Source organism: Ovis canadensis, chromosome 13, assembly GCF_042477335.2.
Source record: "Ovis canadensis isolate MfBH-ARS-UI-01 breed Bighorn chromosome 13, ARS-UI_OviCan_v2, whole genome shotgun sequence".
NCBI lineage: Eukaryota > Metazoa > Chordata > Mammalia > Artiodactyla > Bovidae > Ovis > Ovis canadensis.
In genome coordinates, this window is record NC_091257.1 from 40,851,772 (window position 1) to 40,876,652 (window position 24,881).

Here is a 24,881-nt window from a genome sequence, read left to right on the forward strand (position 1 = left end):
TAATATAACTACTTAAAAGTATTTCCCTGTTAAAATATCATATTTACACCTAGTGTAATTTGTCTATATATTTTACTTTGCACTAAGTGAAAACACCGGAGAAGGCAATGGCACCCCACTCCAGTACTCTTGCCTGGAAAATCCCATGGACAGAAGAGCCTGGTAGGCTGCAGTCCATAGGGTCACTAAGAGTCAGACACGACTGAGCGACTTCACTTTCACTTTTCACTTTCATGCATTGGAGAAGGAAATGGCAACCCACTCCAGTGTTCTTGCCTGGAGAATCCCAGGGACGGGGGAGCCTGGTGGGCTGCCGTCTATGGGGTCGCACAGAGTCAGACACGACTGAAGCGACTTAGTAGCAACAGCAGCAGAGTGAAAACACCAGTGCTCTAGAATGACCTGTTTTTGTATTCTTAACTGATATCTTTAATCTGCATTGGTATTTGAGCTCATCAAAACAAACTTTATTATTCTAAATGGGATTGGTTTTTTTGGTCTTGTATTTCTTGCCACAATTCTAAGCATTTTGCTTTGTGAAGATAATGGTGTTTTGAGTCTAACAAAATATCTCAAGATTATTGAGTATATTTATGCTTAGCAATGGAGAAGGAAATGGCAACCTAGTTCAGTATTCTTGCCCGGAAAATCCCATGGACAGAGGGGCCTGGTGGGCTACAGTACATGGGGTCACAAGAGTTGGACACAACTTAGCAACTAAACCACCAAACCACCACCACCACCATGCTTAGCAAACTTTAAATAATCAGGAAGTATATTTGAAAAATCAACTTATTCTTTTGAATTTTGAGTGAATAATATAACTATTTCACAAGGTGAGATACCTCTGGTTTTAAATGTGATTTATGTTATTTAAATAGTGAAGTTGTTACTGCGTTTTGGGGACTATGTTGTGACATGGTGGGAGATGTACCATTGAGACACCAAAAGTTGTACTTATGTTTGCTTTATCCACTGGAACCATTGCTGAGGATTTTTGAAATGGTTTAGTAATAGCATTCAGAAATGCATTTGTTGCCAGTGTTTCAGAAACACAGGCAAGATTTTCTGTGTCTGGGCATTTCTTAGATTGGCAGGATCTTCTAAATAGTGATTCAAATTTTAGAGAACAAAATTCCATGAAGCCACTGGCAATATCATTAAGTCTACCCCCCACCTTTACAGTCAGTCTTACTGCGTGTTTCAGTTACGTTTGCCTGTCTGAAATATAAGCCAATTTCTAATTATCCACCCCCACCAAAGAATGCTGTTCTGCTTGAGGCATTGTCACAAGAGCATAAGTTGTTCCATGCCTAGAAATGTCAGTTAATATTGACATTTTTATTTTTGTTATTTTTTTCAGAGCATCAGGGCATCGGGCCTTATCCTGTTGGAAACAATCCTTTTTGGGTCTCTGCTTCTATACTTTCCAGTAAGTAACGTATTTTTATAATTGCATTTTAAAAATAACCATTTTATTTTGCTGTATATGTATATTTGCTTGTATATACTATATTGTTTATATGTTTATATCTGTGTACAAATTTGTATATCTGTAATTATATTGTTTACTCTATAAATGTAGATGTAAATGGCTTTACAGATATTCAAATCCTGGCTCTTACCTATTGGGTGACCTTAGACAAGTTGGTTAGCATTTCTGAACTAACCTTGGTTCCTCCTGTAAAATGGTGCTAATTATACTTTTCTTCCCAAATTTGTGAGAAGCAGTTAAATGCTTAAGTGAACTCACATGAAAGGCATGCATGCTTGGTATATACATATACTGGTTTCCTTCTTCTTCTTCCCTACTTGAATCAGAACCAGGAGACATACCAAGTAGTTAATGCTGAAAATTTCCAAGTGGTTATGTAGAAAAATAAACAGAATACATGTGTGGGGTAATAGTGATATAGATAATCATAATCTAGACCTTCTTATCACACGAGTTATTTATCTGTAACCAGAAAATAGTATTGATGCTACTGATTCAATTCAACCAACTTCTGTTCAGCAGTTCTTTGGTTAGTGTCATTTCTCCTGCACAAACTTGAGTTCTGTGAGAGTGATGGCCTGTCTCCGTGTGGCTCACTGTTGTGTCTGCAGCACGGACCTAGTGCCTGTCTCCATAGCGGAAGCACAGTAAATATGCAGTGAGTGAATGAATGAGGTTATACGTGCATGCGTTTAAGAAATATACCCTAAAGTAGGGACTGTTGTCCTACTGAAATAGCCTCCAAAGAATCTGCTTGACTGTAGAAGACCAAGAATGATAGTCCTTATTCATACTACTTTATTTAGTACCTACTAATTTTTAGCTAGGCATTAAAATGCTTCTTCACATTATTTTTAGGTGTTAGTAAATTTGGGTTTAGTTTTTACTTATAAGATTCATACTTATTCAAATCCAGTGGCCATAATAAAGGATATGGGCCTAAAATCTATAGAAGAATTTTAAAGCCTTTTAAACAGAAGAAGTATTCTAGAAAAGAAGGATGTTGGAAAGAATAGTAAATATTAGGCTGCTAAATATTCAAAGCAGTCATTAGAGACACTTTCATTGACTGGAATCCAGTTTTGAAAACCATCTAATGGACCTCTACCTGTGACATCAACTACAGAGAAAAAGAGGAGAAAGAAATGGAAACTTAAGGAGAACAAAAGATAACACCGATTCTACTTGACAGTTCTGTTATGCCTAGGAGGAAAAAGGGGAGAGAAGACTTACCAAATCAATCCTGTCCAGCAGGAACCTTAGGATACCTCACTGTGTTGACTTCATCTTTAACTGTCTGTTTCATCTTTTATAACATAAATTCTTTCTTCAACTTCTTGAAATATTAATGAGTAGCTCTCCAGTTCATGCTGTGTACCTTGGTTTTAAATAAGTTAGTAAATAGTGTTCATGCTCTTATGGCAGAAAGGGCCAAATTATTTAATGAAGACTTGGATATAGCATGAAATACAGAAGGAGAAAGACATAATATACTACTGATTGAATATGGAAAAGAAAGTAATTTTGTTTTAGGTGAGAAAATGAGGATGATGTCTCAGAAATTGATTATGAAACCTCTGGCTACCTAGGGAATGTTTATGTATGTGGGTGTACATGCATAGAAATTTTTGTCAAGAGTAAGTTGGTCATTAGCCCAAAGCTCATTGGCTTTCATAGGTTTTTCAGAAACGAAGTTTATGACTTGGAGCTTGAGGTTTTCCTATAGAAAGGACCTCTGTAATAAGTGAAAAAGGTGATTGAGTAAATATAGCCAAAGGATCTAATTATTTGACGGTGTAAATATGACCTCTACGTATCTGTTAAATAGCTTACTTTCTCTGTTCCTTGTGTGGCCTGTACCAGAATTACTCATAAAATTTTTACTGGGGGTTACAGTTTTGTTTTTTTTTTAAGTGTTCTTGAGTAAATTAGAATTGTTTCTCAAGCTAGGTAACTCCTTGGAAGGACGCTTTGAGGATGTTCACTGTTCTAGTGAGTTGTTATGCAATGAGCCTTTTCTTCTTTTTATGCTGCATATTGTTGTACAGATTTGCAAGAATTAAGGTTATTTTTGCCTTTTCTAAGCAATCTTAGACTACAGACGATTTCATAACAATGCTTATATTGGAAAGTCCAAATTAGAGATTGTCATCATTCTGTAGATAAGGACAAACCAAAATCTGACTAAATTTAGCATTGTTATAATTGGGTAGCAGAGAGCTGAAGCATTTAAAACATTTTCTTAGAGACTTTCAAAAGAGACTCATGATTTGAAGCCCATAGATCTGTGAACAAATGATTAGTCTTCATAATCACCTAAATAAAACTTGCAATTTATAAAAGAAAGAAAAAAACTTTAAAATCAGCTAAAGTATGTTTTTCTTGTTAAATCACATAAAATGACATATTATGGATTAGTAAAGCATATTAAATAATATGGAGTCTAGAGGTTTGTCTTTGGCTTGGCTCAGCCACCAGTTTCAGCTAATAAAGTGCATTTTTTCCCATCTGACCTTGGTGATCTATTTGATTGGTGGATGTGCCTTTCTATAAAGGACACCAGTACATGTATAAATATGGTACTTACTCTCAGGTTGTTCGCGCTACACTCACACCCCCCGCCCCCAGTCCTATTAAGAAAAGAGCTGTAAAATATTAGAACTGGAAGGGATATCAAACACAACTTAGTCTTGATTCAGCCTCTGTTTTGCAGTGAAGGAGAGAGGCTGAGAGAAGTTGTAGCTCCTCCAGCTTCCCTCCGTTAGGTGATGAGAAAGCCAGGAAAAGACTCGTCTCTGGTCCCCGGCCCAGTGCTGCCTTCAGTCTGTGACGTTGCTTCTGAGGCAGGAGATGGATGTGAGATACAGGTGGTGGTATGCAGTGTCATCAGGGAGGCCCGTGTTCTGCCCGTGGATCAGTCACCTTTCTTCTTCAGGCCTCCAAGGCAATAAAAGGCTCAGAGAATAAAACAGGGAACCAATTTAAAACAGCTTGAGGTTTGGCACTAAGGAGTTTGATGTAAAACTCCCATGAGCTTGGATGGACTGTGTTGTTGAACCACATGGAGTTTCTGGTATTCAACTGTTTTACCTACAAAAGCAGAAATGTGATCTTTCAAACCTAATCAGTCATCCTATTAGACCATGCTAGGTTGGTTTCAGTGGCAGAGAACCTAACTCAGTTAACAGACTGCTTTCTCTATGACCACCTCAAAGCCTAAAACTAAAACTTGGACTTCTGCTCCTGTTAGAGCACATGTATCTCCAGAAGAGGAGAAAAACCGGGAGCATGTTGCTTCCCTGCATAGAGTTCAAAGGGCAGGAAATAAAGGAGAGAGAGATGAAAGTGGGGAGAAAGGGTGAGAATGAGACCATGAGAATACAGTTGAAGCAGCTAGGGTTTTAATCTGTTACTGTTATTATTTATTTTGATGCTCAAATTAATGCAGAATTGCCAGTGAGACACCCTTCAAGCCCTTCTTGCTTTCTTTTGATATGTGACTTCACCATTCTTTAAACACCCCCCTACTTTCTAGTGCAACAGAAAGTTCTTTCCATGCTCCAGCCTCTTTCTTCTCCAAGGAGCTCTGGTGCTTTTTAGGGGGAAATGGTAGTAATTCGATTCTGGGACAGAGTCACTTCTGTTGTAACAAACGCAGGGCAGAAAGTTCCCAGTTTTACAACTCAGCCACTGTTTCTCAAACCTCAGTTATCTAGGACATTTTTTAAGGAAATTTCTCCTCAACCCTAAGATTCTATCCTTAAGATAGTTCTTAGACTGATCTAAGACTACATCTTAACTTGGGATCATTTAGATCCATTTGGCTTGATACCAAAGCAAAAGAGAGAAGGGAAATAGAAAGGAAAGTTACTACCCAGGAGCACAGCAGCACTATGGAGAAAACAATAATGTGGGGATGCGGTTTCATGCTGACATAGCTCTGAGGGTACCAGAATTACAGAGCTTCCGCAGGGGCGCAGTGGTAAAGAATCCGCTTGCCAATGCAGGAGACATGGCTTTGATTCCTGGATCAGGACGATCCCCTGGAGAAGGAAATGGCAGTCCACTCCAGTATTCTTGCCTGGAGAATCCCATGGATAGAGGAGTCTGGCGAGCTACAAGAGAATCAGACATGACTGAGTGACCGAACACAACTCAGTAACAACAACCCCCAAACATCTAGAGGATTTCAGGAATATTGGCTTAAATATTGAAATCAAAGACATCAGAGAACTAGACCACCTCTTCAAGGGAGTTTGACTTGTGGGATGCCAGGTCACTTTGTTCTCTTCTCTAGGGTAGGTTAGAGGAATAGTAGAAATGGTTGTGGGACTTCCTTGCGGTCCAGTGGCTAAGACTCCGTGCTCCCAATGCAGGGTGCCCAGATTCAATCTCTGGTCAGGGAACTAGATCCCACATGCCACAAGTAAGACTCAGTGCAGCCAAACAAATTGAAAAAAAAAAAAACACAAGAAATGGTTGTAAATACCCTGGGGTTCTGTGCAGTTCCATTTGTCCTCTCCTTCCTGAGCTCCTCTTTCCTAGCAGCCTTCAGACAGAAGTCTGATCTGATGAGTAGGGGGAACAACAGTTTATAAGCAAAGGCATGGAGGTTATCCACTGTGTCTATTCCAGGGTGTTTGGTAAAGAGCCTTGGGTCAGCAACGTGTCAGGAATTTATTAATAATCTTCCTTCAGCTGGAAGAGTTTTAATAAACCAAGCCTTAAAGTGTTAAGAACTGGACTCCTAGTTTGGAGCAGTTTTCATCTTTAAGCAAATAAATACCAATTAGACTATGTCTCAAAAATACTTTGTTGCTTTTATGAAATATAATAATTTGTTATTTACAGACTATGTAAAATGGAAAAATACAAGGAAAAGATCAACAAAAGTTGGTATTATCCAGAGATAATCATTGTATACATTTGATCATTTGAGACATCTGTATATGCGCATATATAAATTGAAATAGAAAATGGATGGATGGTGGAAATTGAGATACAGATAACTTTTTTAACAGAAGTTAATTGTAATCATTATTATTTTAATCAAAACACTGAAGTGGAACAAACTATTACCAATTTTTAGATAAATGAATCTTCATAATAAACATTATTAGTTCTAAAAGATCTAAAGTTAAAAAATAGAAAATGTTTTAAAGTTGGGTTAATTATTTTTTTCTTAGCTATGTTTCACCTTTAGGTAGTATCACTAGAATTCAGCTGACAGCTAAAAAATTGAACTCAAATACATTTCTTTTGCCCCTTCCTCCCACTCTCTGAATTTTCTTAGTTAATAATTGTTGAGTTGTTAATGTTTATAATATGCAGTTTTGAAGCTACAGTTCACACAGTCGTTCAACCTTAGGTCTGTATTTAACATCTTCCAGTAATCTTTGTGACCCAACTTCTTCAGTTCAGTTCAGTCGCTCAGTCGTGTCCGACTCTTTGCGACCCCATGAATCGCAGCACACCAGGCCTCCCTGTTCATCATCATCTCCCGGAGTTCACCCAGACTCAACGTCCATCGAGTCCGTGATGCCATCTAGTCATCTCATCCTCGGTCGTCCCCTTCTCCTCCTGCCCCCAATCCCTCCCAGCATCACAGTCTTTTCCAATGAGTCAGCTCTTCTCATGAGGTGGCCAAAGTACTGGAGTTTCAGCTTCAGCATCATTCCTTCCAAAGAAATCCCAGGGTTGATCTCCTTCAGAATGGACTGGTTGGCTCTCCTTGCAGTCCAAGGGACTCTCAAGAGTCTCAAGGGACTCTCCAACACCACAGTTCAAAAGCATCAGTTCTTCAGTGCTCAGCCTTCTTCACAGTCCAACTCTCACATCCATACATGACCACAGGAAAAACCATAGCCTTGACTAGACGGACCTTAGTCGGCAAAGTAACGTCTCTGCTTTTGAATATGCTAGCTAGGTTGGTCATAATTTTTCTTCCAGGGAGTAAGCGTCTTTTAATTTCATGGCTGCAGTCACCATCTGCAGTGATTTTGGAGCCCAGAAAAATAAAGTCTGACACTATTTCTACTGTTTCCCCATCCATTTCCCATGAAGTGATGGGACCAGATGCCATGATCTTTGTTTTCTGAATGTTGAGCTTTAAGCCAACTTTTTTGCTCTCCACTTTCACTTTCATCAAGAGGCTCTTTAGCTCCTCTTCACTTTCTGCCATAAGGGTGGTGTCATCTGCATATCTGAGGTTATTGATATTTCTCCTGGCAATCTTGATTCCAGCTTGTGCTTCTTCCAGTCCAGTGTTTCTCATGATGTACTCTGCATAGAAGTTAAATAAGCAGGGTGACAATATACAGCCTTGATGTACTCCTTTTCCTATTTGGAAGCAGTCTGTTGTTCCATGTCCAGTTCTAACTGTTGCTTCCTGACCTGCATACAGATTTCTCAAGAGGCAGGTCAGGTTGTCTGTTATTGCCATCTCTTTCAGAATTTTCCACAGTTTATTGTGATCCACACAGTCAAAGGCTTTGGCATAGTCAATAAAGCAGAAATAGATGTTTTTCTGGAACTCTCTTGCTTTTTCCATGATCCAGCTCATGTTGGCAATTTGATCTCTGGTTCCTCTGCCTTTTCTAAAACCAGCTTGAACATGAAGGAGTTCACGGTTCATATATTGCCGAAGCCTGGCTTGGAGAATTTTGAGCATTACTTAACTTCTTCAATATTCATTTATTTTTATTGTTGCTTGGTTTTCATAAACAGTTTTTCAAGCAGAGGTTGTGAGTTCTATAGTTGTTGGGTTCTTACATGTTTGAGAATCTCTGCCCATTGTCCTTATACATGAAGAGTAATTTCCCTGGGTATAAAAAAATCAAGACCCACTTTCTATTGCTCAGAATTTGTGTCTGTTTTCTATTTCCAGATCTTAAGATAACCTGATTTTTCCCATGGGTGACTTGGTATTTTTGCCTCAGTGCCAATAAGTCATTTTTTTTAGTCTTGCAATTAAATAATCAAAAGTGCTCCTGTACCCCAAAAACTGAAACTCCCTTTGCCTGGAACACGCTTCTTTCTTTTATCTACGTAACAGCTTCCTCACTTCCTTCACAACTTTGCTGAAATATCTTTAAGGTGAAGTTCACCCTGTTGACCCTACTTTAAATTGCAGACAATGCTACTCTTCATAGTGCTTTTGATCACTCTCACCCTGGTAATTTCTTTTGCATGGAATTTATCACTTTATATATGAATTTTATTAATGTTATTTCATATATATATATATATTTTTTAATTTTCTGTCTCCCTCCACTGGAATTTAAGTCCACTCCTGTATTTCAGCACCTGGAATAGTGCCTGGCTCAACAAATATATTTTGAATGAATATTTTTCAGACATTCTTCATTGATTAACATATGCAGTGCAGCTCTTGCCTTGTATTATTAGTGATGGATTTTCATACCTTTTAAAAGTTATGTTTTACATTTTTATTTATAATCGTAATTTTAATTATAAATCTCAAGATCAGGACCATGTCTGTTATGTCGATTTCCAACACAGCACATGAAAAATTCATGGAATTTCAATATAATTCTAACTAAATCTGCTACACATATGCATATACACATATTTGACGGTATAGCTGTATACTTCTGTCTTTATCTTTGTGTCTCTCTGTTTCTAGACCACTATCTTTATCTCTGATTTCACTATGGGGAGGTGGAAAGGAATGTGGACCAATAACAAAGAATCTTCACTTCATGCCCACAAAGTCTTACATGATCCAGCTCCTCTTTACCTCTTTGACCTCATACTGCACTCCTCTCTGCCTCTCTCCCTGCCACAACAGTCCTGGCCTCCTTGTTCTTCCTTGAGTGAGCCTGTCATGCACCCACCCTACAGCCTTGGCATTGGTTGTTTCTTCTTCCTGGAGCACTTTTAACCCCCATTATCTCTCTGGTGAATTCCCTCATCATCTCTAAATCTTCGCTCAAATGTCAGTTCTTCCATGAAAGGGACTTAAAGAACTCATTATTTTGGAATAAACAGGAAGAGATTAAATAAAAAATTATGACATTAAAGTGAGAGTAAACCACCCCAGTTGCAGAGAATCTCTAATGGCACTAAATGAAAACTGACTCAACAATGATGTAGAGGCAGAAATGTCACAGTTTAGTTGTAGACTAGGTACGTGATGAATGATCCTGAGAATGCCTTCATAGCAACAAATGAGGAGATGGAGAATTTGTCAGTCAGATGGGGTTTGAGTCAAAAGGGAAGAAATTGTACCTCGGCAGCAATGTCATAACTAAAGCGTGTTTTAGCTTTCTAGTGAAAAAAAGTATGGAAAGGATGACATATCTGTTCATTTCTAATTCCCTTGCTGGAATTTGCAGATTAATGTCTTCTCCCTATGGGAAAAACATGGCAGAAACTCTTTTTTTAAATTTTCTTTAAATATTTGTTTATTTGGCTGTGCTGAGTCTTAGTTGTGGCATGCAGGATCTTTGTTGTATCATGCAGAATCTTAAGTTGCAATACATGGTACATGGAATTAGTTGCTCTGCGGCATATGGGATCTTTGTTCCCCAACCAGGGATTGAACCCACATCCCCTACGTTGCAAGGCGGACTTTTAACCACCAGACCACCAAGGATCATCCCTCTCTTTTTCAATTGTGACTGTTTTTCCGTACAGAAATGCACTTGAATTTTCCTTTGCAGGCTCAAGACACGTAAGTAATTAGCTATTTCTGAAGTTTGGTAAGTTTCAGTTAGTAAAAAGGCTAACAAATTTACACTTGAGGTTTTAGGTAATATATGTGAACATGTGGTTTTAGAGAATTTAAGTCTGTGAGAAACATTCTCAGATTTGTCAGACACATATATCAGCAGATTACCACTACTCTGAGATCTTATTCTTGAGCAGTTGACATAAGAAACAATGAAGATACTTAGACAGGTTTGAGAGATAATTAAGAAAATAGCTACAAACAGAATAAAAGTTGTTAATGTTAGAATTAGCAACATGTTCCTGAAAAATAGTTCCTCTTCAAAGTTAGTTCTTTGGGAAAAAAGTGTAGAAGACTTAAAAACACTATAAAGTGCTAGCAAAGTATTCTTTTAAAAATGACAAGAAGATGACATTTTGACAAAGCAAATCACACCTTGAATGCCAGGGACTACACAATGTCACTAAAGAGTCACAGTTCAATGAAGTGTTAATAGATATATTACTTACCAGCAAAAGAGGAAGAATATAAAGAAATAATGCTACCATGGAATTATAGTAATAAAAACTCAATATCAAAATATCCAGGTCCTAGTATAAGTGTGATTGATAGAAGAATTTGGACCTCTTGTTTAGACAGGTCAGTATGAACTTTTAGGAGAAAAATTACTTTCCTAAAATCTATCAGAGAAGTATGTCAACTTACAGGTTTATTTTAGTTATACGTTATCTAAAAGCTGTGATTATGGTATATGACTATCTCTTCATGTTATAATTTCTATAATATGAGGAAATAGACCATATGTTCTGAGAATTTAATCATTATAGGTGTGTCTTCATAAATACTGAATGTACATTATTTATGGGAGATGTCATTGATGATTAGAGGTCTGTGGTCGCCACGATTTGTTTATCCTTAAGTTTTCCACATTGAGATTTATTTTGAATGTCTTCTGTAGGCTTTGGAGATAATATGATTAATTCAAATAAAGACATGTTCAGATGACATCCTAATCCAAACATTACTTTCCATTCCACTTTGACTTTTTTCGTTCTTCAACTTTGATTTCTGTAACCAGCATCTACTTTTCATAATGCTTACCGAAATGTGAGAAAAAAAAATTAACTGTTCTGCTCCGTGGTCTTGTCCACTTCACATAGTCAGTCATGCTGTTGGGGTCTGGATGTGACTTCACCACAGCCCCCATACGAGTGCTCTTGTTCTCTGTGAGGCGGGATAAGAGGCTTTGCTCCTGGTACGGATTTTCTCAAAACAATTGCACATTTCACCTCTGATGTAAAGCATAGCATCTCATCAGATGTTCTGAAATAAAAGACGCTCTATAAAAGAAGAGGTCAAGTATACACAGCCAGTACTTCTACCTGGGAAGTCACAGTGAAGATTACTTATTAAAGGCTTTGAGATCTACAGTAAAAGAATGCATTTAAAACTGAGTGTTTCCCAACTTGCTTGATTTTATTATACTCTTTTCTGTATAACACCTATTAAAATATTTGTAATTAATAATGCAAGTTCCATAATGATTGCCATAAGGCATACATAATAAAAATCCTATAATATTACAGAAGTATTATTCCATTTATATGGAGTGAAATCGTGTGTTTGTGTGTGTGTCTGTGAGACATGAGCATATGAGATAAACTATAAGAAAGCAGGAGAATGACAAACAAGGATGCTGGTGACCTTGGATAGCAAAGTAAAGAGGCCATGATCACAGAGGAAGAGGGGAATAAAGGGAATTTTAAGGTAATAGTAATCTTCTTTTTCTTAAACTGAGTGGGTGGATGTATGGGTATTTATTGTATTTATATATGAAATTATATATATGTATGTGTATATGTATATATCAGGATGGGAAATAGTACATGTTTTCATGGCTATGGATGGCCACATAGAGATGGAAAATGATGTTGCAGAAGTGAAGCAAATATTGTCATTAAGGAAGCCCTTAAGTAGACAAAAGCATATGGGCTTCAGCGAGTAAGTGGAGGGGTTGAACTTAGGTCAAAACACATCCATTTCATTCATTGTGATAGGAAGGAAGGAGGTACCAAGCCTTCTCTTCCATAAATAGCAGATGGAAATCAGGGGTCAGGGCAAAAATAAGAACTTGGGACATTTCTGGCAATGTGCAATTTTTAGCTACTTCTCTCATTTTCCTATCATTCAGGACTTCACACTAGAGTCAGGTAGTATTTCAAGGCAATTGAAGTCTGGAGCCGTGATAAGTAAACTGCAATATTCTATATATTTATTTTACCTTTTAGCCTCACCGAGTGGCATATGGGATCTTAGTTCCCTGACCAGGGATTGAACCCGTGTCCGCTGCAGTGCCAGTGTGGAGTCTTAACTGCTGGACTGCTAGAGAAGTCCCTAAACTACAACATTCTAAATTGGTAGTGACTTCCAAGACTTTGTGATAACTATTCCATGGTTACAGTTGTCTGGCGTCGTGTCTGCCCTCCAGACAGTTGTGTGTGCCTGCATGCTGTCATGTCAGTCATGTCTGTCTCTTTGCAACCCTGTGGACTGTAGCCCACCAGGCTCCTCTGTCCACAGGATTCTCCAGGCAAGAATACTGGAATGGGTAGCCATGCCCTCCTCCCAGGGTTCTTCCTGACACAGGGATTAAACCTGGGTCTCCTGCATTGCGGGCAGATTCTTTACCATCTGAGCCACCTGGGAAGCTGAAGAATACTGGCGTGAATCTTCCCAATCCAGGGATCGAACCCCTGTTTCTTATATCTCCTACACTGGCAGATGGGTTCTTTACCACTCACCACCTGGGAAGGCCCAGTTGTACATACCATAACAAAATGACTGTCTTTGATAGAACAGTGACTCCAGATGAAGGTACTGCCTGTCAAGTCCTATTTAGTTCAGTTATGTTTGGATCCATGTACTCTTCGGGGTTGTCATATCAGCTGTTCAGTTACTTAGGCTATTTCTGCTATCATAAAGCAAATTGAGAATTTGACCATTGTCTAGTTATTCTAATCTATGTGGACAGATAGTACAGATCTTCAGGACTAAAACTGAATTATCTGTCACATGAACTCAGAGTTTTAATTAAAGATTTTAAGCTGCAAAAATGGATTAAACACTTAATAACCCAGGATTTTGGCCAGATCTTAAAAACGTTGAGTAGTGCTGAAATTTTTTCGCCTTCACTTGGTCAACCTCTTGACACTTTATTCCACCTTTTTCTGTCTTGCTTTAATAGAATGTTAAAAATAAAAGTTGAATGTGGAACATGGGCAAATTATGCAAGTTTTAGGTAATGTTTAAATGGCATTATTTTCACCTTGGAAATCCTAGTTGTTATACCTTGTGTGACCTTAGGTGATCAATGTAACCGCTCTGGACCTCCATTGCCTGATCTGTAAAACGAGGATAATGAAAGTATATTTGGATGCTTTTATCCATGCAGAATGCTTAGAATAGTGCCTGACACATATTATATGTGTTAGTTGACAGTCCGTGTGTGCTCAGTCCTGTTCAACCATATAGACTATAACCTGCCAAGCTTCTATGTCCATGGGATTTTTCCAGGCAAGAATACTGGAGTGGGTTGCCTTGTCTTCCAACAGGGAATCTTCCCAACCTAAGGATCGAACCCATATATCCTGTGTTTCCTACGTTGGCAGGCAGATTCTTTACTATTCAGCCACTTGGGAAGCCCCAGTTAACAGTGTAACATATCCTAAAACAGTGGTTCTCCAACCTCACAAGCATCAGAATCACCTCAGAGGCCTTAAATCCCCCATTTTGAGTTTCTGATTGCCTAAATCTGGGGTTGGGTCGGAGAATTTGCATTGCAGATAAGTTACGAAGGGAGCTGATGCTGCTGGTTCCTGGTCCTTGAGCCACATTTGTAATCATTCCGCCTAGAGGAGGGTTTTTCAAACTGTGTTTGGTGAAGGAATAGATTTGTTTGTACTTGTTCCTTTGTTTATTGTAATCTGTGGTAAACAAATTCTTGGTAAAATACAATAAATATGAATTTCTAAGAAAGCGAAATTAAAAAAAAAGATATTTCTGTTTCCCAGTTGATTTTGTTTTCAGATAAATGTGAACTTTTTGTTCATACCTACTTTCAAAAAGGGAGACATTTCATAGTAAATGAAGTGAATATGTGTACATTAATGTTTCATGTTAGGCTAGTGCCTTCTGGTATGTCAGCAGTCCTTTCTTATACCCTATTTTAAATGGGGATTGGGGCTTCCCTGGTAGCTTAGGTGGTAAAGAATCCGCCTGCAATGCGGGAAACCCGGGTTCAATTCCTGGGTCGGGAAGATCCCTTGGAGAAGGGAGTGGCAACCCACTCCAGTATTCTTCCCTTGAAAATTCCATGGATAGAGGAGCCTGTAGGGCAACAGTCCATGGGGTCACAAAGAGTCTGACATGACTGAGTGACACATATGTTTGCTTTCTGCATAGGGATTAATGTATTTTTCCATAATTTCTTTCCAACATCATTTGAAAATTAAAAGACCGTTTACCTCCTTGATTGTAAACACTGGGGTTTTACTCCCTCAACACCCACCATCTGTTGGACTTGCACAGTGGATCCTAACTAGGAAAGTGCCTGTTTTCTCATTTTGCAGTCTCACCCGATCCATTTTACTCATACAAGATAAGTTACTGCTTGGCTTTCAGTACAGTGTTTGATTTTGCTGTAAGTTTTGACAAAAAGGGAAAACAGACTTCTTCTGACACCTACTTAAAACTCCAATTCAAAAGAATAGAACTGTATTTAAATTAATTAAAATAAGGAAGCTTCCCATATGCCACATGAGTTCTCAATGTAAAATAAACTAAACTAAAAATAAAAATTTAAAGAGGTAGTACGTATTGTGAGTATGTGAAAACTCAAAAGGTAGGTATAAAAAAACATGGTGCTATTAGGATTAGATAGGTGCCAGAGTCAGGTCTAGCTGCAAGTACCCAAGGAACATACGTAAGAGGAGAACCTTTAGAAAGCTCTAATTTCTTTCTCCCATAAGGAGAAGTATGGAAGTGACTCATTCAAAGCTAAGTTGCATTTCACAATTACAGGGATCCTGGTTGATTTATTCCCTCTATTTCTTCCAACCATTACATCTTTTCCAAGGAAGCAGGCAAGAAGAATGGGGACAGAGGAGGGAATACTATACCTCTCTTCCATTTAATGTGATTCATCAGAATTTAATGACATGGTGTTGACTTTTAAAAAAATGCACATGAGAGTTGTGGGTCAAATTTTATTTGGGTCAAAATGAGGACTGTAGCCCAGGAGACAGCACCTCAGATAGCTCTGCGAAACTGTTGCAAAGAATACAGGGGGGAGGTCAGTATATGTGTGATTTTCGTGAAGGGGAGTACTTGCAATCAAGCACATATTTTTGCAGAAGGTTTCTGCTGGTCACAAGGAACAGTTGTCACTATGAAGGATTTTAGTGCTTTTCTAGGTATGAGGAGATACAAGAATTGGGCTCATAAAATTGGCTCCTGAAAATGTCTATCTGAAGACCTGTTCTGCCGGTTTTTCCCTGAGCACAGAGTGCCTCATTTCTGCTCTCCACCCTGAACTTCTTTTAGGTTCTATTCATGTACAGCAACACATGACTGAATCCTTGTAGAGGTAGATGGCAAGTGCCAATTTGTAGCTGACAGTGGTCACCCGTAGCTGCAAAGAAGTCTGAGAAATGGTCCTCCATCTAAGCAGTCATGTGCTCACCTGAAGAACTGGGAGAAGGAAATTTGCCCATTGTGAAATCTCATCTCGGCCATGCCTGTTTTTTATCTTCTTTTAGTTGCTGATTCATATTTTCTGCATTTTGATGCATATATATAATATCTTTATAAAAATAAGTGAAAGCACTTTTATCTCTGACTCTGCCTAACTCTGCATAACTTTTGGAGAGAGAACTAAGGTTGCTGAGGTACCGATTATGTAACTCACAACACAGACTTCACCTGGTGAAAAACTGCCTGTCACTATTAATTGTAATCTTTATATAGCTCTTCCTTCTTGTTTCTTTCACTTGCCTGGAAAGAAAGTAATTATGTAAGAGATGTGATTCAGACAGGAAAAAAAGTCCTTATTTAATCCATGAGGCTATTAGATAACTAAAAGAGGGATTTGGGCTTCCCTGGTGGCTCAGGGGTAAAGAATCCACATGCCAAGGCAGGAGACTCAATCCCTAAGTTAGGAAGATCCCCTAGAGAAGGAAATGGCAACCCTTTCCAGTGTTCTTGCCTGGGAAGTCCCATGGACAGAGGAGCCTGGCTCTACTGTCTGTGGGATCACAAAAGAGTTGGATACAACTTAGTGAACTAAACAACGAAGGGGGACTTGCCTAAGGTGGATTTTCTAATAAGACTTTTCTGTTGATAGCTCAATTCCTTTTAGGGTGCACTCATTTCAATGGCTCAGAAACCTTTGGAAGTTATTTTAAGCTATAGTGTAGGCACAGTAAGTATAGTGTGCTAAATCTGGGAGGGAAAAAACTGTAGTTTTACTCTAAGCTTTGTTCCCTTTGCTATGAGGGTTTTTTTTGTTTTTAAGGAAAGATAATGTTGCCACAAATCGCTAATTTCTATGTATAACAAAGTGCTTAAAATTTATTGGAAGTCAGAGGAGAAAAGAAGACAAGAACTTTTGTTGGCCTGGTATCCTAGCTATAATGAAACAAAGAAAAATTTTTCTTCCAAGTGATTTTTTTTCAAAATGGTATAAATACCTACTGAAATTTGTGCCTGTCTTGGGATTAGAGTTATCTCAAACTGGGAGAGTTGCTCAAGAAGTTTGTTTAAGGAAGCTTCTCATTTTCAACTGGAAATTTTATCTGGATTAGGGGTAGGACTGACTTTTAGCAACTTGTGGTTATCATAGTATACATTGAGTCTTAACCTGTATTTCTGTTCACATTCCACACTTCTAATTTTTCTTCAGTCACTATGTAATTGGCAGTGATAAGGTTCCCTACTGTGTAGGGTGATGGTAGGAATTTCAAAAATATTAAGAGGACGTATTTTGAGAAGCTATTTGCAGACAGTTCATAGATACTATGGAACACTGATGAGGTCCTGCATTTTTAAAGAATATAACAGTTACAGGCTGCAATGCTACTTCAAATAATGATCCATCCCTGGTAACTCCCTACTTCTCACCCCTACCTGCCCCCTCTTCTCTTCACCTGTTTAAGTTTTCACTATCCTTCCACCTGTCCCCAACTTAGACTTCAGTTCCCAGGGGGAGACTTCTTTGAACTGCTTTCTTCAGTCACCTTCCCTTTCTTCACCTCCCCCCACCTGAATTCTGTATGCAATCAAAGCAGCATTTAAAAACAGTGGAGAGAGGAGTCTTCAGTACATGCTGTTGAGACAAAGACTTCTATGTGGAGAAAATGAGATCAGATCCTTACCTCACACCACAGACACACACACACACACACACACACACTCCAGGTAAATTGGAGATAAAAATATGAAAAATTTAAAAATTAGGCTGGTAGGATAAAATATAGAAGACTATCTTTGTGACCTTGAAAAGATTTCTTGACTAATATACAAAAAGGAAAAACCATTAAAGCAGACTTTTTTATCATCAAAATTCAGAACTTCTGTGTGAAGAAATACATAGAGACAAGATAAAGTAAATCCAAAGAAAATTTATAGATGAGGAAACCCAGTTGGGCAATATACATGTAAAGCGATGCCTAACCTCAGGGGCAATTCAGGAAATGCAAATGTGGGTAGAGATACCATGTCACATCCATCCGCTGTGGGGATATGTGGAAACCAAACGGAACTTCTCACTTGCTGTATTTGTATATGTTAGGACCAAACTAGAGCCAGGACAGGCTCTAAGGGGCAGGCTAGGCCTGAGGTTTAGTCTCTAGGAAAGCTGAGGCACTGGGAACTCCCACAGGCAGTGTAGCTTGACCAATCAGAAAAAAATCCCCGTAGCCCCCCCCCCCCCCCCCCCCCGCCTGCGCCAGACCCGAGCCAATCCGGATAGGGATGCAAGGTTTAAAAGTCCCGCACGGGTGTATGGTTTAGCCAATCAGCTATGCTGTTACAGAAGCAAAAAACCGTCTGTATAAAAGTAGATGTGATTCAGAGCTCGGGGCTCTTGTCAAGGCTCCACTGCTCTGGATGAGACCTGAGCCCTAGCTCGAGCTAGCAATAAAACCCCTTTGTGCTTTTGCATTGCTGTGAGCGTCTTAATCTCTCAGTCTTAGGAAACCGGACCATGGGCATAACATATACACAGCCACTTTAGAATGCAAATTGTCAGCATTTATACAAATTTTTAAAATATACATTTTTGCATATATACATGTAAATTATATATGATGTGCATGTGTGCGTGCTAAGTTGCTTCAGTCGTGTCCAACTCTTTGCAACCCCATGGACTGTAGCCAGGCAAGAATACTGGAGTGGGTTGCCTTGCCCTGCACCAGGGGATCTTCTGGATCAGGGATCAAACCTGAGTCTCTTATGTCTCCTGTATTGGTAGGTTCTTTACCACTAGGGCCACCTGGGAAGTCCGTATATGATGTGCAAGTCCCAAATACCCTTTCTAAATATATACTTTAGAGAAAGACACTTGCTTATAAGTAGACTTGCTTAAGGATGTGCCTAGTGAAAAATCTGTCAGGGCGTACACTATAATGTTCACCAATTTGGAAAAGAAAATAGATACATTTTCATTTTAGAAACTTTGGAAACCAAAGAAAAGCAAGGAGAATTGAGCTTTGTGAGATTCAAGGTCTTCCCAAGTGGCGTTAGTGGTAAACAGCCTGCCTGCCAATTTGGGAGACAAGAGATGCAGGTTCGATGCCTGGGTCGGGAAGATTCCCTGGAGGAGGGCATGGCAACCCACTCCAGTATTCTTGCCTGGAGCATCCCATGGACAGAGAAGCCTGCTGGGCTACAGTTTATGGGGTTGCAAAGAGTTTGGCACAACTGAAATGACTTAGCACTCACACATGGATGTATTTGTGTGTGTGTGTGTGTGTGTGTGTGTGTGTAAACTGATCATGACAACCAGTTGTATTTTATTTCTCTATATACCCTTGTGTGTGCCTTAGTCACTCAGTCATGTCTGATTCTTTGTGAACCACTGGACTTTAGCCCACCAGGCTCCTCTATCCGTGGAATTCTCCATGGCAAGAATACTGGAGTGGGTTGCCATTTCCTTCTTCAGGGGATCTTCCCGACCTAGGGATTGAACCCAGGTCTCCTGCATTGCAGGCAGACTCTTTACTGACTGAGCCACAGGGAAGACCTCATATACTCTTGTAACAGAGACTTTATTGTTCACCAGATATCCATGTGTTTCTTCACACTTTCCCATTCTCCTTTGCAGTAAGTGTGAGAGTCACATGAGTAGACTGGACAATGAAATTGTAAAGATTCACAGTGATTTGTAAAATTGATTGAGCCAGTGTGTCTCCTTTGTCTTTCTCTTTCTCTGCTGTGATACCTTGAGGACATGTTTTCTACATGGGGTGGCTGCAGGATAAAGGAGGACTGCCTGAGACAAACTGGACTTTGTAAGAGTGAGAATAGATTTTTTTAAGTAACTGGAGTTTCTGAATTCATTTCTTTCTGCAGCTTAGCCTTGTTGAACATTGGCTAATATCTCTCTCTGAATAAATATACATTTCATGGCCCAGCCTGGCACTTGATAATGACCTAAAAGAGCAGGATGGGTGGTGGGATGGGATGGAGGCACAAGAGGGAGGGAACATACACATATATATAGTGATGACCGATGTGTGATGTTGTATGGTGGAAACCAACACAACATTTTAAAGCAATTATCCTCCAATTAAAAATAATAATCATAAAAATTTTTTAAAGGAAAAAATGTTCCAAAAATTGAGATAAATCGTCATTTATCATTCACTATAGTCCACCTTCCCTGGGATCTCAGATGGTAAAGAATCCACCTGCAATGCGGGAGACCTGGATTTGATCCCTGGGTCGGGAAGATACCTTGGAGGAGGAAATGGCAACCCACGCCAGTATTCGTGTCTGGGAAACTCTATGGACAGAAGAGCCTGGCAGTCCATGGGGTCACAATGAGACACAACTGAAGCAACTAAACACACAGCACACGTAACCCACCTAGATTCTCCCTACATTCCTAAAGGTACTCAGGTTTATTCTGTAAATTTTAAATGTAATTCAAGTGCTTTTATTCTAAAAGTTTTTTTTTCCCAAAAAGTTAGTAATCAAAGTATAAAGATAATAAAAGTTACCCATGAAGTGAAGTGAAGTGAAGTCGCTCAGTTGTGTCTGACACTTTGCGACCCATGGACTGTAGCCCACCAAGCTCCTCTGTCCATGGGATTCTCCAGGCAAGAATACTGGGGTGGGTTGCCATTTCCTTCTCCAGGGGATCTTCCCGACCTAGGGATCAAACCCAGGTCTCCCACATAGCAGGCAGGTGCTTTAACCTCTGCACCATCAGGGAAGCCTCTTAATTCTACAATAAGAATAGAATGTTGATAGTTTCATTATTATCATGTCTTCCTGAATGTATCTTTGTTCTTTCTATGACTGAAAAAATTTCTATTTGATAACTAGATTTCCATTATGTGAAGGGACCAAAATGCATTTAACAGATCCCTATACTTTAGACATGTGTGTGGTTTCCTATATTTATCATCACACTTAGTGCTATGAAAAGCATCATTGAATCAAAACACTTCAAATAGTAGAGAGGGTGGTGAATTTCTTCCATAAAATACTGTCCCTTGCTTACAGACTTTCCTCCACCACCTCTAGCTTCTTCAGTGGCACTGTTTATTCTGTCACAGATGGTTTAGAACATATAACTATTAAAACACATTGCTTATACCATGTTCATGGATCAGAAGAATCAATATAGTGAAAATGAGTATACTACCCAAAGCAATCTACAAATTCAATGCAATCCCTATCAAGCTACCAGCCATATTTTTCACAGAACTAGAGCAAATAATTTCAAGGTTTGTATGGAAATACAAAAAAACTCGAATAGCCAAAGCAATCTGGAGAAAGAAGAATGGAACTGGAGGAATCAACTTGCCTGATTTCAGGCTCTACTACAAAGCCACAGTCATCAAGATAGTATGGTACTGGCACAAAGACAGAAATATAGATCAATGGAACAAAATAGAAAGCCCAGAGATAAACCCACACACATATGGACACCTTATCTTTGACAAAGGAGGCAAGAATATACAGTGGAGTGAAGACAATCTCTTTAACAAGTGGTGCTGGGAAAACAGGTCAACCACTTGTAAAAGAATGAAACTAGATCACTTTCTAACACCACACACAAAAATAAACTCAAAATGGATTAAAGATCTAAATGTAAGACCAGAAACTATAAAACTCCTAGAGGAGAACATAGGCAAAACACTCTCCGACATAAATCACAGCAGGATCCTCTATGATCCACCCCCCAGAATTCTGGAAATAAAAGCAAAAATAAACAAATGGGATCTAATTAAAATTAAAAGCTTCTGCACAACAAAGGAAAATATAAGCAAGGTGAAAAGACAGCCTTCTGAATGGGAGAAAATAATAGCAAATGAAGCAACTGACAAACAACTAATCTCAAAAATATACAAGCAACTTATGAAGCTCAATTCCAGAAAAATAAACCATCCAGTCAAAAAATGGGCCAAAGAACTAAATAGACATTTCTCCAAAGAAGACATACAGATGGCTAACAAACACATGAAAAGATGTTCAACGTCACTCATTATCAGAGAAATGCAAATCAAAACCACAATGAAGTACCACTTCACACCAGTCAGAATGGCTGCAATCCAAAAGTCTGCAATCAATAAATGCTGGAGAGGGTGTGGAGAAAAGGGAACCCTCCTACACTGTTGGTGGGAATGCAAACTAGTACAGCCACTATGGAGAACAGTGTGGAGATTCCTTAAAAAATTGCAAATAGAACTGCCTTATGACCCAGCAATCTCACTGCTGGGCATACACACTGAGGAAACCAGAATTGAAAGAGACACATGTACCCCAATGTTCATCGCAGCACTGTTTATAATAGCCAGGACATGGAAACAACCTAGATGTCCATCAGCAGATGAATGGATAAGAAAGCTGTGGTACACATACACAATGGAGTATTACTCAGCCATTAAAAAGAATACATTTGAATCAGTTCTAATGAGATGGATGAAACTGGAGCCGATTATACAGAGTGAAGTAAGCCAGAAAGAAAAACACCAATACAGTATACTAACACATATATATGGAATTTAGAAAGATGGCAGTGATGACCCTGTATGCGAGACAGCAAAAGAGACACAGATGTGTAGAGCAGACTTTTGGACTCAGAGGGAGAAGGAGAGGGTGGGATGATTTGGGAGAATGGCATTGAAACATGTATACTATCACGTAAGAAACGAATCGCCAGTCTATGTCCAATGCAGGATACAGGATGCTTGGGGCTGGTGCACGGGGATGACCCAGAGAGATGTTATGGGGAGGGAGGTGGGAGGAGGGTTCATGTTTGGGAACGCATGTACACCCGTGGTGGATTCATGTCAATGTATGACAAAACCAATACAGTATTGTAAAGTAAAATAAAGTAAAAATAAAAATTAAAAAAATAAAACGCATTGTTATTATCTCCCAAGAGTGTGTTATAAGTAACAAAAGAGTTACTCTTTCTAGCCCACTCTTTTTTCATCCTTTTGTCTCAGATTAAATACTACCTTGAAAAGAAAAATGGATTCATATTTGGACTCTTTAAGTTCTTTCTCAGTGCTCAAATCCAGAGATCCAGAATCTCCAGGATCTAATTAATGTCTGATGATCTGAAGTGGAGATGATATAATAATAATTATAGAAATAAAGTGCACAGTAAGTGTAGTGTGCTTGAATAATCTAGAAAATAATAGCATCCTCCACCCCCTGGTTCATGGAGAAATTGTCTTCTGCAAAACTGGTCCGTGGTACCAAAAAAGCTGGGGACCGCTGCCCTAACCCAGAACACTACAGAATTTTAGACTGGGCTTTATCTGATAGCTCAGTTGGTAAAGAATCTGCCTGCAGTGCAGGCGACCCCTGGTTCAATTCCTGGGTCAGGAAGATCCACTGAAAAGGAATAGGCTACCCACTCCAGTATTCTTGAGCTTGCTTCATGGTTCAGCTGGTAAAGAAGCTGCCTGCAATGTGGGAGACCTGGATTGGATCCCTGGAATGGGAAGATCCCCTGGAGAAGGGAAAGGCTACTCACTCCAATACTCTGGTCTAGAAAATTTCATAGACTGTATATGTATATTTTTATGTATAGTCCATGGGGTTGCAAGAGTCAGACATGACTTTCATTTTCACTTTATCTGCATATGGCCGAGGGTCTTTGAACTTTTAGTACAAAGAAGAGATAAAGGCAACAGACTGAGACATTTCACATGAAAGGATGAAAATGAAATTCATCATAATGTACTTCTCTTAATGACCTTATAACATGATAAATGATTCAACCTATCCAATCAATTAAAATATTAGCTTTTTCTGTTTTGATACTAAATATTCATTACCCAATATAGTAAATTTGTCTTTAGAAGAATTGTTTTCCTTAATTTCTCTTTCTGTTTTTTAAAAAATATTTGAAAGTGATTTTTTTAGATTTGAGTAAAAATTAGCATTTACCAAGAGTAAAATTACAGTAACTACAAAAACCATCACATACAGAATTGCAACTGAAGAGAAAACCATATTCTTAGTATATTTTTGGAAAAAAAAAAAAGACTTACTGACTTACAACCCTTTTACAAAGAGAGAAGTTTGGGGTATGTTCATTGTTGAATCAGAGGTGCCTCTGTTGAGGCCTCACTGAAGAGCTGGACTTTGAGAGGTCCCCTAGTGTGGGGCCTACTTGAATACAATGGCAGTTCTCTGCCTTTGTTCCCTGGGGTCTGACTTCAGCATTACTCACTAATCAATCCCTCTTCCTTTTCTGTAACCCAGTGCCATTCTATTCAGAGTTTTTCTCTTTGCTCAGATAAGCACCTTGCTGCTGTTTGTAAATGTCACTCCTACAAGAAGATCATCTTAAGGTGTTTTCTGAAAGAATTGTTCTTTTGTTTGTTTGTTTTTTTAAAAAAAGAGCTTACTGACTAAAGGCACTCTGAAGGGTAGTTTGGGTAGGGGGCTATTGTTTTTTAACCTCTCAGGAGACCATTTGAAGATAGAGCAGTTCTCAGGAAACTGACTAGACTTGTTGGATGGATAAACCTGGAGCGGAAGAACCGCTCCTCCACTGACGGAGGCTCCTGCACTGTCTAATGCAGGCAGCGGGCTTTAAGAAACCTTTCTGCCATGGACTTTTCAGCATCTGAATTGGGAAATTATTTAAGCAGCAGTAACCATTTAGGCTAGTGAAGTAATTGTCTGTAATCTAACCAATAATTTGAATCTCAAGGCTGTGAAAACATATTTTTGTGACAGTTTGGGCAGCTTGAGATTGTTTAGTCAGAGTTGATGATATAGATGACTTTTGACTGCTTTCTTCTTTATTTACAAAAAAGTGTATGGAATGATTTTGTAGTTACTTGTTTATTGTATATTCAAAGGGAATGCCCTTTGAATAAGTGTTGCATGGTAAAATAAAGTTGGAAAGTGTTGCGTGCTGAATGTCAGTCCCTTCCTAGTGAC

General features: G+C 38.9%; 1 protein-coding gene across 1 annotated transcript in view; it reads left to right on the forward strand.

Moving 5' to 3' along the window:
- GPR158 (G protein-coupled receptor 158) overlaps window positions 1–24,881 on the forward strand; it is a 300,397-nt gene that overhangs the window by 210,177 nt on the left and 65,339 nt on the right. The window contains exon 5 of the mRNA XM_069547473.1: window positions 1,364–1,432. Within this exon, the coding sequence (XP_069403574.1) occupies window positions 1,364–1,432 (69 nt within the window). The remainder of the gene's footprint in view (window positions 1–1,363; window positions 1,433–24,881) is intronic.